This window comes from Ornithorhynchus anatinus, chromosome 19, assembly GCF_004115215.2.
Source record: "Ornithorhynchus anatinus isolate Pmale09 chromosome 19, mOrnAna1.pri.v4, whole genome shotgun sequence".
In the NCBI taxonomy this organism is placed as follows: Eukaryota; Metazoa; Chordata; class Mammalia; order Monotremata; family Ornithorhynchidae; genus Ornithorhynchus; species Ornithorhynchus anatinus.
The window spans coordinates 7982020-7997598 of record NC_041746.1 but is presented as its reverse complement, the minus strand read 5'-3'; the positions used below and the strand labels follow the sequence as shown (position 1 = coordinate 7997598).

The 15579-nt window shown below is 51.3% G+C and overlaps 2 protein-coding genes across 2 annotated transcripts in view; one reads left to right on the top strand and one right to left on the bottom strand.

Annotated features, from left to right (window-relative positions):
• Positions 1-8617, top strand: part of IARS2 (isoleucyl-tRNA synthetase 2, mitochondrial) — a 35484-nt gene extending 26867 nt beyond the window's left edge. Inside the window, exons 16-23 of the mRNA XM_029047303.2 lie at positions 918-1020; positions 2464-2589; positions 3443-3574; positions 4858-4964; positions 5622-5767; positions 6108-6298; positions 6592-6736; positions 8045-8617. Of these exons, the coding sequence (XP_028903136.1) occupies positions 918-1020; positions 2464-2589; positions 3443-3574; positions 4858-4964; positions 5622-5767; positions 6108-6298; positions 6592-6736; positions 8045-8187 (1093 nt within the window). The 3' untranslated portion in view covers positions 8188-8617. The remainder of the gene's footprint in view (positions 1-917; positions 1021-2463; positions 2590-3442; positions 3575-4857; positions 4965-5621; positions 5768-6107; positions 6299-6591; positions 6737-8044) is intronic.
• A 233-nt stretch (positions 8618-8850) lies between these two features.
• The window catches only part of RAB3GAP2 (RAB3 GTPase activating non-catalytic protein subunit 2), a 63078-nt gene continuing 56349 nt past the window's right edge, over positions 8851-15579 (bottom strand). The window contains exons 31-35 of the mRNA XM_029047302.2: positions 14308-14526; positions 13386-13475; positions 12658-12882; positions 11741-11899; positions 8851-11442 (exon numbers count right to left, since the gene is read on the bottom strand). Of these exons, the coding sequence (XP_028903135.1) occupies positions 11287-11442; positions 11741-11899; positions 12658-12882; positions 13386-13475; positions 14308-14526 (849 nt within the window). The 3' untranslated portion in view covers positions 8851-11286. The remainder of the gene's footprint in view (positions 11443-11740; positions 11900-12657; positions 12883-13385; positions 13476-14307; positions 14527-15579) is intronic.

Sequence of the window (15579 nt, the reverse complement as noted above, 5' to 3'; positions counted from 1 at the left end):
TTACTGTGTGCAGAGCTCTGTACTGAGTGCATGGGAGAGTACAATACAACAGAGTTGATAGACTTGTTCTCTGCCCACAAGGAGCTTACTTATGGCCCCCTCCTCTTTAGACTGTGAGCCCCATGTGGGACCTGATGATCGTGTCTCTACCTCAGTTCTTAGTACAGTGCTTGGCACATAGTAAGTGCTAAACAAATACCACGATTATTTTTCTTATTATTGTTAATAATGGTAATGCACATAATCATGGTCAAGTAAGTCTATCCATTTAGTTTGTTTCTGAAAATACTCTACCGCGATATGTAAATTTTTTTTTCCCTTTTCTAGGCTAAACCAAGTATTTTGATTGTGCCTTTGTGTAACCATAGTCCAATTTAAAGATGATTATTTTCACTGCCCTTATTTTGTAATATTCTTTTCCTTGATTCTTCCACCTTAGAACAGTCCACCTTTTGACAACTATTATTGTATTTGAATTGTATCTCTTGAATACCCACAAGAAAACTGAAATTTCCAGGCTATATTTTGGTGTCCTATTTAAAGATAGCATTAATAGTACATTTGGCTAAAAGCTACTGGAACAGAAATTATATTCTATTTGATCAGAAATATGGAAAAGCTTTGAAGAGCGTGTTCCCCTTAATTACCATGGTCAGAAGATCTCGATGAGATTCAGTAGAGGCTTTGGTTCAAGTTTGCTAAGGGTAGGTGAGGCCCCAATTATTTATAAACTAAAATGGAGCCAAGTAAGCTTAAATTTCCATCCTTTGCCAATTTGTTGGGGTGAATTTTTTGAAATCAGCCTAGGCTAAGATGCAGAGGATGGAGCAGGCTGAGAGATTCTAGACTTCTGTTTTTAAAATGGCTTGTGTCTTCCTTGAAATGTATAATGTTGGACTCACTCATTTTTCCTTCAGAACTGTAGTTGTCCACGGGTTCACTCTTGGAGAAAAGGGAGAAAAGATGTCGAAATCTCTTGGGAATGTAGTTGACCCTGATGTCATCATCAACGGAGGCCAGGTGAGTGAGTTTTACTAAGCATTTTGGACATTTCAATCATGTTTCAAGACTCAGAAGTTTACAGTTAATGCTCTAAGACCCAGCTGCTTGAGTGCCCCGAAGATTCTTCGGTATTAGACCTCAACAAAAATCCCAGTACCACATTCAAGAGAGTGTCTTCGAGGCAAACCTCCCTGGATTCCACACCGGCTTTTGATCGGGATAGGGCCACCGAAACCTTACATCGGCAGTCAGACCACTTCTGTGCCTTCTTAGTCTGGTACTGCTTCCGGGTTTGAGTCGTCACTCCCAAGACATAATAATAACAGTAACAATACCGATGGCATTTGTTAAGCACTTACTATGTTCTAAGGACTGGGGTAGCTACAAGGTAATCAGGTTGTCCCATATGGGGCTCACAGTCTTAATCCCCATTTTACAGAGGAGGTAACTGAGGCACAGAGAAATCAAGTGACTTGCCCACAGTCAGCTGATCAGCGGCGGAGCCAGGATTAGAACCCACAACCTCTGACTCCTAAGCCTTTCCCCTAACATGCTTGGTCCCTGTGGGTTTCCCGCTGCTCCCTGCCACAGGCCTGGTGAACCTATCGGAGTGCACTGGGATCTCTCATCCCAACGGCGTAGCCCTGGGGAGCCACCACGATAGTTCAAACACACCAAATTGGCCTGGACTATACCAGCCACCACCCTCCCTTCCCTCTTCACCCCCTCGGCTTAGACTGTAAGCCCGTCAAACGGCAGGGACTGTCTCTATCTGTTGCCGACTTGTTCATCCCAAGCGCTTAGTACAGTGCTCTGCACATAGTAAGCGCTCAATAAATACTATTGAATGAATGAATGAATGAGCCTGACACCAACCCGACCTGGATTGCGTTGGGCTCGGCCTCCTCTGTTCCCCGGCCTGGCTTCTGTCCAGCACACCCAACTTCCCTTTGTCTATGTGGCTCATCTTGTCGTACACTTGAGCCGTGGGCGGGACCCGCTTCCGGACCCAGATTTCAAGATCTCTGCTGGCCCTTTTTCTCCCGATCTGTTGCTGATGATGAGCTTGGAAAGAAGGGATCATTCCACTGAGGTGTGCTCTGATGATGCTGATCATTGGTTCTTCAAAACTGCTGGGAAACAGTGAAATGTCTGCATCGTTTTCACACAGTCTTCTCAGGGTCACAGTGAAGGGGCGTGAGCATCAGTGACCCAGAGCACTCCGGGACTGACACCGGAGGGCAGTTTTTAATGTACTTTTTAGATTTTTATTCCTTTCAAGACTAATCAGAACTTTTACAGGTCCCTGGACAGTCGGGTCTGTATTTCTCTGCACTGCTGTAGTAAGCGAGCTGTGCTAGATTCACACGCTCCCCAGTAGGAAGCTAGCCTGCTGGATTTGTAAAGGCAAACGCAGATTCCAAGTGTCTAACACGGGTCCGCATTTTTCTCCATCAAAAGGATCACAGCAAAGACCCACCCTACGGCGCCGACGTCCTTCGCTGGTGGGTGGCCGATTCGAACGTCTTTGCCGATGTGACAATTGGCTCGGCTTCACTGGCTGCAGCCAGAGAAGATGTTAACAAGGTGAGAGTCGGGGCTCTCTTGTGCTGCCTAATCTGTAATGGGAAGAATGCAGAACTAAACAGGCATCCAGACAGATTTTAAAACAAGGAACCCTCAGCCCCAGGGGGCGGGGTTTTCCTTTCCCGATTGTGAGGCTTTGGGCCCCGGCTCCTGGGGCGGGACCGGGTCCGAGATGGCATCGGGAGACCGGAGCGTGCCGGGGTGTGCGGACCCCGGTCTGTACCCTCGGCATTGAGCCGAGAGCAGCTGGTGGGAGCAGGCATAGGAGGGAGGGGAACGGCCACGATCCCATCCACAGTGTGGAAGCTGGGGCCCAAGGGGATGTGCTTGCTCTCCCTGCCTTGGGTTGCTCTCTCCTCCCTTCCCTCTTTCACTGAGGTGATATGTCAAAATCTTGGCCTGGCAGGAGCTGCCGGGAGAGAAAGAGGAGACAGATGTAGTGTGGGTATGAGGGAGAGAATCTGTCCTTTTCATGTCCTCCTCCTCTTCCCCCCAACCCTTTATTCTCCTGCCAAAACCCCTCTCGCTGCCATGGTCTCTCATGCCTCACCTACCCCCACTTCCTTCAATTTTTTCTCTCCTGCCCTTCCCACTGACAGGGAGTCAGGAGCAGAGATTCTTCCTCCTCCTCCTCCCTCCTCCACCTCTGCTGCCGGCTGTGGTACAGGTCCCTCCCCCTGCTTCGTCCCTCCCTCCCTCTAAGCTCAATCATTTGGACCATCCTGACTTCCAATTTAGAAAAATTCTATTAGGAAACTAGCACATGCAGAGCAAAATTTTAATCACAGAATAGACTCTCTTTTTTGGGAGCCACCAGTTTTAAAACATCCATTTTTTTCCTCCCCGTTTGTAGCTGAGGAATACAGTCCGCTTTCTTTTGGGCAACTTGGCCGGTTTCAATCCAGAGACAGAGTCCATCCCCACTGAAGAGATGTATGTCATAGACCAGTTCATGCTACACTTGTTGCAGGATTTTGCAAATAAGGTAAATGTGGACTAACAGGTAGTGGAAACCGGGAAGGGGGGCTAGTGGATGTTTTGTACTTGGTGGGGATAAACAGGGAAGAGTAAATTGAGCATACCTTTCAAAGGTATCTTTGTGAAAGAGCAAGTCTTCACACATTGCCTTCTGGCAATTTTATTTTCCCCAACCGTGCACTACATTGTTGAAGGAATTTTAGTTCGGTAGAGTAAAATACCATTCACTGAACCCTGTCCTCCTCCCAAAGCCATAACCTCATCCCCACTGAGACGTCTCCACCTTCAAAATAGCAACAGTTGAAGTTTGTCAACAGTGGGGTTCGAAGCATTGGTTTTAGGCAATTCGTTGGGGGTTTTTTCCATTTTCCTCTAAAGGTCAACCCAAACAAGTCTGTTTTGATTTGATCCCAGCAAAGATCACATGTGCAGGAAACAAGCGTCCAGAATGCTTGTTTGCTGCCAAAATAGCCCTTGCTTTCAAATATTTTATTTGAAAGCTGTTTCCTCAGTTGTCATATCTGGGGTTGTCCATTAATGTTAAAAGCATGTTTCTTCCTCCCCTGCCGCAGGTAAACTGCTAGCTCAGTGGGGGATAAAAGGAAAGTGTCTGAGCAGAAGCTATTCTCAGAGCTATAGCATTCCCTGCCCTGGTTCAGGCCGGGCCGAGTCACTGGTCCATAACTCCTGGTTGGCCAGTGGAAGCTGGCCAGGCCCCCCGCCGCCCTCCACCCTCTTTGGTTTACATCCAGATTGAACGGTGGCGAATGTTTGGCCCAAGAGCCGTCTGTCCTTTTGCTCCTGTCTCCATTTGAGAAGCAGCGTGGCTCAGTGGAAAGAGCACGGGCGTGGGAGTCAGAGGTCATGAGTTCGAATCCCAGCTCTGCCACTTGTCAGCTGTGTAACTGTGGGCAAGTCACTTAACTTCTCTGTGCCTCAGTTACCTCATCTGTAAAATGGGGATTAACTGTGAGCCTTATGTGGGACAACCTGATTACCCTGTATCTACCCCAGCGCTTAGAACAGTGCTCGGCACATAGTAAGCGCTTAACAAATACCAACATTTGGCCAGCCTGCTGACTCCCATGTCAGAACGACCAAACGTAAAGACTGTAAGCTCGTCGAGGGCAGGGGAACTTATCCGTCGACTCTGCTCTGTCGTACCCTCCCGAATGCTTCGTACAGTGCCCCCTACCCCGTAAGCTCTCGACAGAATCAGTTGGTTGTAAAACTGGACCTCTCCGGATGGGTGTCATCTCACCCCCCTCTCCTTTTGTTTCTGTCCCCCAGGTTACGGAGGCCTACAAGCAGTATGATTTTGGAAAGGTCATCCGGCAGTTACAAGTATTCCAGAACAGAGAACTGTCCAAGTTTTACTTCAGCATCATCAAAGACAGGTAGGAGTGCTGGCTGGGTGAAGTCTGAGCTACCGACGCCTAGTGAGGCCCTAGGTGTTGCACAGAGTTGGAACTGTTGATCCTTCCTTTATCCCCAGTTAACATGCCAATGAGAAAGGCATGAGGTGGTATTTGTGTAAAGGTGGTGCTGATGCCCCCTCCTCGGCAGAGATGCACCCAAACCAGTTGCCCAATGATAGTGCCCCACTACCTTTTCTGGCTAGCCCTCCTTGCCCCCAAGGCTCTACTGGCAGAGCAGTCCTCCCTCCCAGCTTCCGGTGGACCAGGTGACAATTAGGAAAGCATCCTATATTTTGGTCGGCATTTTTTTTGAAACACCATTAGAACCGGTTAAGGAAAAATGGAAAACATTACTCAAGAAGAGAGCTGCCAGCTTTGTATTTTGAGGGCAAGGGCAAGTGGGGCAGGGATTTTGAGGGGGAGATGAGGCCTGGCAGGACAGGCTTTCAAGAATTTTGAAGCCAGAAGACTACCAGCGAACTGGGATGAGCAAGTCTGGGAGGCCGAATCACACGGGCTCGGGCCTGTTCACCCCTTGGAGTGGGCACCCGTGTTTAAGAGTAGTTTATGCCTTGATCTTGATTTTTAAAGACGTGTACACGCAAATTTCCGCCTCCCTCATTCCTCCCGGCTTAGGCTGTATTGCGAAGGGGAGAAGGACCCCAAGCGGCGCTCCTGCCAGACCGTGCTAGCGGAGATCCTGGATGTGGTGGTCCGCTCTTTCGCCCCGATCCTTCCTCATCTGGCCGAAGAGGTGTTCCAGCATCTCCCCTTCGAGAAAGGTGAGACGTCCCGGCCGGAAGCTGTAAGGCAGGAGTACCGCCCCAACTGAGGAGTTAACCTACCTTGGGCTCAGTGGCCATCTTGACGGGTAGTCCCTGACCTGTTCCTAGCCAACGCCCCGGCGGCACGGCTGCCCTCCGTCCCTGCATCTGGGTCTGGGGGAGCGGAGGAGCTCTCGGAGGGTCTCCCCCCGCTGTCTCGCCCTGCAGGCCCTGCTTCTGGTGCTAGCAAGGAAATGTCGGAAGGAGGCGTGCGCTGAAATACTTAAAGCACCCACGGGTTTTGTTTCGCCAAAGGGTGAAAATTACAACGTGCCTGATTTTGGGGGGTGTTTTGCAGAACCCAAAGGGGTCTTTCGGACCGGATGGTGTAGCACGAGTCCCGTCTGGAAGAAACCTGGGTTGGAGGAAGCGGTGGAGGGTGCCTGTGCCATGAGAGATTCATTCCTCGGAAGCATCCCCGGCCAGAACGCCACCCAGTTCAACGTGGTCATCGTCATAGAGCCCGGACTGCTTTTCGAGATAATGGAGGTAAACGGAGCGGCGGGCGGGGAGCCGGTCCATCCATTCGGGGGCTTTTGCCTGATGACCTTGCCTCGGAACGACCGACTGTACCATTTCCCGGCCCCCAGCTTGCTAAGAACCGAAGGTTCAAGTGATAGAATCGCATCCCCTGGTGCTGGGGGATTTCATCCCGTTTGAGAAATTGGACCTCGGGCCCTCGGTTTCACCTCTCCTGTCTCTGTCGCTGCAAAACCCAACTCCCTCCTCCCTCCCCCGCACACGGAGATTAGGAAGTAACAGTGGCGAACATCTGTCTCTAGATCCTGCAGGCCGAAGAGACTTCTAGCACTTCCCAGCTGAATGAGCTGATGATGGCCTCCCAGACAACGCTGCTGGCCCAGGATCCTATAGACCTCCCAGCCGACGTCACCGAGGTTAAAGGGACTTTTCTGATCAACTTGGAAGGTAAGGCGCTCGGTGACCGCTGCCCCGGACTGACCGGCAGCCGGGATGGAGGAATTTTCCACCCTCAAGTGGGTGCGGGTGAGCAGGCGTTCGTGGACTTTTTTCCCTTCTCCCTCTCCAATTTGGAAATGAGGCCAAGGGAGTTAAGGGTTTCTTGTTTACTGTGGACTCAAATAGCCTTAACCTCCACAGAGAACCCTAGCAGAGGACCTAGCATAAGGACCTGAGTTAGAGAAAATTTACACGGATGGCTGGGGCACTAGAGACACCTTGCTGAAATTGGAGTATAGCCCATCTGGCCGTAGCGTGTTTTCACTACATGTTGCACCTGGGACGGTAGAGTGGAATCAGAGCTTCCCATGCGATACCCACGTCTGTCGGGGCGGGACCAGCTGTGGCTCCAGAAGACGATGTATCCGGGAACGGTCCCGTCGGGGCGGGGAGAGAGCCGTAGCTGCTTTGTCCCCCCCCCCCGGCCAAGGGTGGACGCAGTTGGAGGATCGGATGATCCGGCGGTAGATGGTCTCGGGTCTCGGCCACCCCTGCGAGGCCGGGACGGTTTTGTTGGTATTTTCTGTAGTTGGATTGTAATAGTAATAATGATGTGGTGTTTATTAAGCACTTAATGTGACACAGTTCCTGTCACGAGAGGAGGGCTGTCCCCCGCATCCCCATTTTACAAATGAGGAATCTGAGGCACAGCTGGCAAGTGGCAGAGTTGAGACTAGAACCCCCCCGCTCCATGCTCTTCTCATTGAGACCACCTTAACATTCATCACTAAAATCAGCACACTGACGTGCACCCAGGTAGCACTCACTACCAGTCATCGACTGGAACCTTGAAATAAACACCGAACACGCCACCCTTTGGGTTGGGAATTCAAATTCAGCAGCGGGTCAAGGAGCGTCTCCTTTAGCACCGTGAGAGTTGGAGCTGGTTTTCTATTGTTCGGAACCGGTGGCATCGCCACCAATTCCACGGAAACTTGCGTTTCCACCGTAGCGCGGCCTAGTGGAAGGAGTCCGGGTTCTAATCTCCTTGCTGCCCTTTACCTGCTGCCTGACCTTGGGCGAGTCGCTTCTCTGTGCTTCTCAGTTCCCTTAGAACTTAGACCGTGAGTCCCCTGGGAGACCTGATTATCTTACGTGGTGTTTAGATCAGTGCTTCGCACCTAGTAAGTACTCGTCAGGTAGCACAGTCGTTATTACCACTCACCGTTAGGCACGTAGTCAGGGGGAGCAAGCGCCTGGGGGCGGTCCCCGACTCCACACCAGCGACTCATCGGAAACCTTCTGTTTCGTCCGTAGGCGGCGATATCCGTGAAGAGTCATCTTATAAAGTCATAATCGTTCCGACTACCAAAGAGAAGTGCCCCCGTTGCTGGAAGTACACGTCCGAGTCTTCCGAGACACCTTGCCCCCGCTGCCTAGAAGTTATCGCTGGGAAGTAGCTGGCGCCTCTCCGTCTCTAACAAAACAGCTTAGTGCTCACCGAGCCAGCTTTGATAGGTTTGAAACGGTCGGGAGCTTAAGCACCCGTCTCCGGGTGACAGGGAAGAACAGGAGCGGGGATTGTGTGTGTGTGTACTAAGGCTTGGCTTCTATTTATTACCTAGCGTTAAAGAGGCCGTATAAATGGCCGGGGACCCTGTCGACGCAGAGATTCCTTCCTAGCTCTGGAATACAGGAGTGACGGGGGCAAGAAACACCTCCCTCCTCCTGGCTGGTATCAGGCCTTTGATGCGTGCTGTGGTTTGTCTTCGGCAAAGGGAGCAGAGTAGAAACCTTCTAATGTTTTATATTTTGTAAATATTATTCTCTGGCAGAAGCGGGCCCAGAGTTCTGTAACGTTTGAAAATAAAGACCTACCGGAGCAGTCGATCTCGGTTTAAGTTCTTTTAAGTTAGTTCTTAAAACGGCCCACGGACAGAACGCCGCTGCCCAAAGAGGAGGTGCTCCTGTCGGCCGGCGTAATTCCCCCTTGCGAATGAACTACGGCTAACTGGACGGAGCTTCATTTTTAGTCAGAGAGGAAGAGAGAGAGATGTACCGCAAGCGTGGGTAGGCACACCTTTACTTTACACCTGCATTTTCTGAAAGTTAAGGAAACAAAGTAATGAAAGCCCAAAATTTATTTCACCAATATACACAAATCCACCAAGATGAACCGACACTGAAAAGAGGAGCAGTATATACAGCATTTGACTACTCAGTCGCAAAACTCCGCCAGAAAAGCATCTATCTGAAATGGGACTGTGACGGGACAGTCGGCGCTATCCCGCAACGGGTTAGCTTTCGGGAGCCGAGTCTGAATTCCGAAGCCTCATCTTCCAGGTAGGAAGTGGTTCTTAACTTACTACTTTCATGCCATCTACGGGTCACGGCGAGAACCGGGCAGACACATCTGAAGGAAGCTTAAAAGAGCAATATCGCAGAGTCTAGCCTAAGACGTTTCTTTCACCAGAAACCGAATCCGATCTGGAACCGAGTTACTACTCTAAGTTACGTGTCGGTAGGATCCATAAATCAAAATACCAATTCACGATCTGACTGCAGACGCTTTATGCCGTTTCACGGAGTCCCTTGGGAGCCCAGGAACAGCGACTGAGTTTCCTCTCACGGAGACCGATCGCCGTGCCCCATCTTTACTATCTTGATTTTCCCGTGACTGCGTCGCAGATGTCGCGATGGACCAGATTAAATAGGGTTACGAGGAACAGTCCGTTTGTTCCCTGTGCAACTGACTGCCCGTTTTGCAGGCGATCTATTTAGCCCAGAAACGTCTCTGCTGCCATCTTACTATTCTTCAGAGAGTAAGTAGCTCGGTGCCCGAGTGCAAATCAACAGGACCACTTAATTCTGCTTACTAGTCACCACTCTAACTGCCACCTTCCTTTAAGCCCCCAACATTTCTGCGGGGCAGTTACCTCCTCATTATCTGAACTTATAAGCCGACTTGCAACCGTTTCGAATCGGACTGCAAATGGCTGCAGGGTTTGGAACCGCTACGGTGTTTCTAAATGGGATTCTTTTTTTTTTTTAAAGTAGAACAACAAACTTATTCCATTCATAAACTATGCCCCCCTCTCCCGAATAAAGATGCAGCTATTTTTTACTTACAGAATGCTCCTAAGGAATCTCATAGCTAGACCTGGCAACTGTAATGCTGCAGGTAAAAACGGCCCTGGGTCATACCCCATAGCGATGCGTAAAAGCTCAAGTGAAAAACAAGAGAGCAAAGCCTTCAGCGGGCGGAACGTTTAGTAGAGTGGTGCGCATTAACATGGGGGAGTAAATCTGGGCTTCGGCCTACTTACAGGATGGCAGACCCAGAGGGAACCGAGCCACGGGCTAGCGAGGGAAGGCCTCAACGGGTCACGGCATCTCCAGGAATCGTTTCTGCCCATTCAGCGCCTTTATCGCCTCCTCCTCCTCGCTTATTCTCACTCAGAAGAAACCGCCCAAGTAGTGAAAACGTTTCTTCTTCTGGGTTGAAGTGCCAACTCGTCTTGTAACATCTGTGACTCATTCAGGAATATAAAAAGGCCCTCCAACCAACGCCAGGACACCTGAACGGATAAAAATGTTGCTTTAACTTTAGCTCAATTCTTGGGTTATAGGACTGGCAGCTCAACATTCGGCATTTTCCTCCCCCTCCCCTCCCACAGGACCCATGGGTGGGGGCAGAAATGGTGGGGCAAAGAAGAGATCCGTTACATTTCAAGAGGTGACTGTTGAGATCCCCCAGCTCACAGCCCAGAGCTATGCTCTTGAAATTTTAATTAAGTCTCACAACACCCCTGTGAGGTAGGTCTGCTAAGTCGTTCTTCCAAAGCATCGTGCATATCGTACGTTACAATTTATGAGCACAAAAGAATCACCGGATCCGACGACGAACCTCTTAGGAAAAATAGTGTCTGGATTTAAGATTTACAAGATAATACATTTTTACATTTCTCATTTCCGTCCTGAGGGATTCACTGTGATTTTACGGGAGACCCAGCAGTTCAGGTGCAGTTTCGCTGGTTTGAGTCCTACTTGCTTCTCCTTTTGCTCCTCCGGCCCAGCAGCTCCACCCGAAGGGACCTTTCCACAGCCAGATCTTCCCCGTGGTCGCAGCCTAGCTTAGGACGAAGCACGATGGCACCAGAGAAGGGTTTTCCTAGCGTCGATTGAGGGACCGTAGAGGTTTTCTCCCTCCCGTTCTCACCGGGATCGTACAGGAGCACACAGATCACGACGACTAACGTATTTAGAGTATGAAACGGAGAATCGGAGAAAAAGGACACCTGAAAACTAGGCTAACGAAAACAGCGGCTAGAATGAACAGCTACACCACAAGTCGAGCCCGGCAGACACGGAAAAACCGGGCTTCGCTAGTCTTTGCCTTAGATGGCAGTTTAAACTAATCTCTTCGATATTCATTTGGTGGCGAAGAATCGAGCCGGGACGTCACGGTTTCAAAGCTGCGGATGTTGTTCTCTTATTTACAAAAAGCCACGAGGAAGGGTTCTCCTCGAAGTTCCGGGTCTCCGGGCGGGCGAGAGGCGTCACGACGAGGGGACCGAAATGGCGTCCACGGCCTCGATGAGGTGCAAGGCCAGGCCGTACTGGCCGTGGTTCTCCGGTAAGAGCTCGATGACCTTGTTTACCAGTCTGGCTGTCGTGGCGATTGGCACTTGAGTGTTTTGAAGATCCTGGGGGTCCTGCGAACGTGAGCAGAACCAAGTCACTTCCGACCACCCGCCTGCCACTAGAAGAGTCCATCGTAGAGACGGGGCCTGCAGGGGCCTCTCTGGCCTTCTCCCACCCTCTCAGAATCCACCTCCTTGGCGGCCCATGTTGAGGCCTACGAACCGGGCCTATGAACTTCCCCGGGCAGCTCTCCTCAACCGCCTTTTAAGCGGTAGGAACAAATCATCCCGCATTTCTCTCCCGAGAGCCCTCTAGCAGGGGCCGCCGGGTGTCCCCATCCCTCTCCCGTCGGGGCCCCGCCTGACTTACCATGGCCTTGAGCCAGGTGCACAGCGTGGGTGGGAACCTGGCCAGCAGCTCCATGCCTTCCTTGGTCTGGGTGTGGAGCAGCGCGTAGGCCAGCCTCTGCCCCGTCAGCACCAGCAGCTGCGAGGCCAGCACCTCCTTGTCGTGCACCTGAAGGATGGCCTGTGGGCGCACACAAACCGGGAGTTGGGCATGGGCTGCCCTAGGTGCAGGACACGGGGGGGGGGGGGGGCGATCCTACTGGAGATAGGCTTCCCTCTGGGCTCTCCCCCCGCCCAAATCCGATCCCGGCATTTCAGACCCTGGGGATCCACCGTCCGGACCGTTGGGACTTTCTACAGGATTACAGGTGCGTTGGTGGAGACCCTGCAGCTCATCAGAAGGATAGTCTAGCAGCAGGGAATGTCTGCTGCCCTTTAACTCCATTTTTATTTCTCTCTAGCTGTACTTTGCTGTTCAGCATTTACAGCAAAGTACAGCTAAAGCGTGTGGCCTAGTGGGAAGAGCACGGGGGTGGGAGGCAGGGAAGCTGAGTTCCAATGCCACCTCTTCCCCTTGCCTGTGTGACCTCAGGCAAATGGCTTGTTTCCTCCTCTCTAAAATGGGGGATAAATACCCACTCTCCCTCCCACTTAGATCGTGACCCTCTTGGGGACAGGGACTGGGTACGAGCTGATTACCTCCTATCTATCCTACTGCTTAGTACAGAGTAAGCACATATTATTGAGGGGGGGTTGGGGAGAGGGTGTTAAGGGATGGAGGAATGCCTGGCGGTGGAAGGCCCCTGAGGCGAAGCAGACAAGGGCCGGGGGCAAGCTACTGCTCAATCACCCAGGAGAGCCCATCTTTACAGGTCCAGTGGATAGTCTGCCATTTCCAAGACGTAGAACAGACACCCCCAGTCAGAAAATAATCATTACCTCTTCTCCAAGTTGATCGATGCCATAATTATAGAGCTCGCATACATAGTGCCTTCTGATCACGTCCTCGTTCACTTGAAGGGGCTGGGACAAGTCCACGGCGAGAGCGGGCCAGTCTCGTTCTTTCCCGGGAGCAGGAGGGCAGGCCGCCTCTCCTGCGGTTTCGGGCCCCTTGGGCCCAGCAGGGTGCACCTGGACTGCGGCACTCACCACTTTCAGTAAAAACTCGGAAGCGAAAAGAGGCCAAGTTAAACCTGGTGGATGAAAGAGGGTCTTCCCGCTCACGGTTTCTGCTTGATTACGAACCCTAGATTTGGATTCAAAGTGAGACTGCTAATTTGCCCCCGAGACCGGAAACTAAGTGCATCCTTCCGGTCTGCCTTAGAGGTGGGCTTGCGCTCCGAACGGAATCGGATAACAGAACCCTCCCCCTCCATCCTAGGGGGTTAAAGTTTGGTCACCGGTTTCTAAATGAAAGGGAAACGGTCTAAATCCCCCTTCCCATCTGACTGCAAAGACGCTGGCTACCTCTAGCCCAGGTTCCCTCCAAAGGTCTCCCCGAGGCTTGGGCAGAGGAGCTGGCCAGAACACAGTCCCAAGTCAAATTAGGTTTTTAGCGGCCACCGGGGTCCCCGCCCGGACAGACGTTAACTAGCTTCCTTCCGAGAAGAGGGTCGTCGAGGGGCAAACCGGTGCAGTGGCGGAAACCAGCTCAGTGACAAACTCACTTGTTGACGCATGGAGATAAAGTTGGGGTCCATATCGCCACTGGGCAAGAGCTGAATTGAAGTCAGGTCTTTGAAAAACGCATTCTTGCCCTGAATGGAAAAACAGAATAAGGAAATGAAGCCTTCGCACTCCCGTGGGCATTTCGGAGAGGAGCCGGGGCCAACCCAAGTGCTAAATTTACTCCGCTTCTTAACTTTGCCAGTTTCTCTTAACTAGCGTGGTCTAGTCAGTAGAGCACGGGGCTGGGAGTTAGAAGGACCTGGGTTCTAACCCCAGCTCCGCCACTTGTCTGCTGTGTGACCTGGGGCAAGTCGCTTCACTCCTCTGAGCCTCCGTTCCCCTGGTCTGTAGAACGGTGATAAGACCGAGGGACACGGACTGTGTCCAATTTGATTAGCTTGTACCTACCCAGTGCTCAGTACAGCGCCTGGCACCCGGTACTGTCCCGTACAGCTACCGTTAAAAGCAAAACACAAAAAAACCAACAACTTCAGGGGTAGGTAAATGAACGTGTGGTTCCGAGGCAAATCTTACTGAGGTTCAATTCTGAAAACCTCAAGCTCCTCAGTACAGGTCACGGGTGATGAGGCCACGGTGACAAAGCCGAAGCTCAGCACGAACTTAACTCCCACCCCCCTGTGGTATTTTCCCTAGGACGGTGGCAACTTCCTCTCCTCGTAAACTGCCTCTTTTCAGGCAATTACCCCGGCACTGCCTGGTCCTGCTCTGGGTGCGGTAGAGGGGTACGAGGAGGAGAAGTCTCCCGTCCAGGACAAGAAGGGGCCCGGTGGGTCCAGCCGGTACTACGGACCCGACACACCCTCGTTCACGGTGACACACTCGTCCTCTAGAAGGCCGGGCGGCAGCACGGGGAGATGGGGTGGGACGGGAAGCGGAATCCGGAGACACGGTCCCACCTACCTTGCTGTCAAAGAGCGAGAGGGGCTTCACTGCCTTCAGAGCAAACCTCATGATCCCATAGAGGACGGTGCACAGAACAGAATGGTGCTCCACCAGCGGGTAGTGGATGCGTTTCTGCTCCACGGCCAGTTCCAATATAGAGATGGGCCCTTCGACGGACACCCACGCGTCCTCCAGGTCGAACACGGGGACTTGCATTTCATCGCTGCCAACGTCGGCCTGGGGGACGGAGGCGGGGACACAGATGGATGCGAAGGGTCTGGTCATGCACTCCAAAGGGGGTTGAGCGACTCAGATTTAAAACAGTTACATCTAGCAGCGTGGCTTAGTGGAAAGAGCACGGGCTTGGGAATCAGAGGTCGTGGGTTCTAATCCCGGCTCCGACACTTGACTGTTGTGTGACCTTGGACAAGTCACTTCTCTATGCCTCAGTTACCTCATCTTTTAAATGGGGATGAAGACTGAGCCCCACGTGGGACAACTTGATGACCTTGTATCTACCCCAGTGCTTAGAACAGTGCTCGGCACATAGTAAGAGTTTAACAAATACCAACATTATTATTATTATTATATTCAGTCTGTCACCCTAGTGGATAGAGCACAAGCCTGGGAGTCAGAAGATCAGGGGTTCTAATTCCAGCTCTGCCACTTGTCTGTGTGACCTTGTCTCCCCCGATTAGACTTGTCTCCTCCGATTAGACTATAAGCCCGTCAACGGGCAGGGACTGTCTCTATCTGTTGCTGATTTGTACATTCCAAGCACTTAGTACAGTGCTCTGCACATAGTAAGCGCTCAATAAATACTATTGAATGAATGAATGAAATCACAACTTCTCTGGGCCTCAGTTCCCTCATCTGTAAAATAGGGATTAAGACTGTGAGCCCCATGTGGGGCAAGGATTGTGTCCAACCCAATCTGCTTGTATCCACCTCAGCACTTAGTACAGTGCCCGGCACCTAGTAAGCGCTTAACGGATTAACAGAATTATTTTTACACAATGAGCTGTTTTTTTGAAAAGCGTTCCAGCAGAACCAAATTCAAATCAGAATTTCCTCCCTGCTGCCCACCACGGTTCGGGCTGCCAATTACCAATCACATTTGGGTACAGAGAGTTCTCTTAGAAGACAGGAGTCGTCCTCCCGAAGAACCTCATGTTACGGGAAAAATCACACTATTGTAACCACTGATTTGAGGAGAACTAACGAGTGGTGGAGAGAAAATCTGAAAATACCACAGGGACAATGAACTCCGATACCGCATCGTCCACCTCT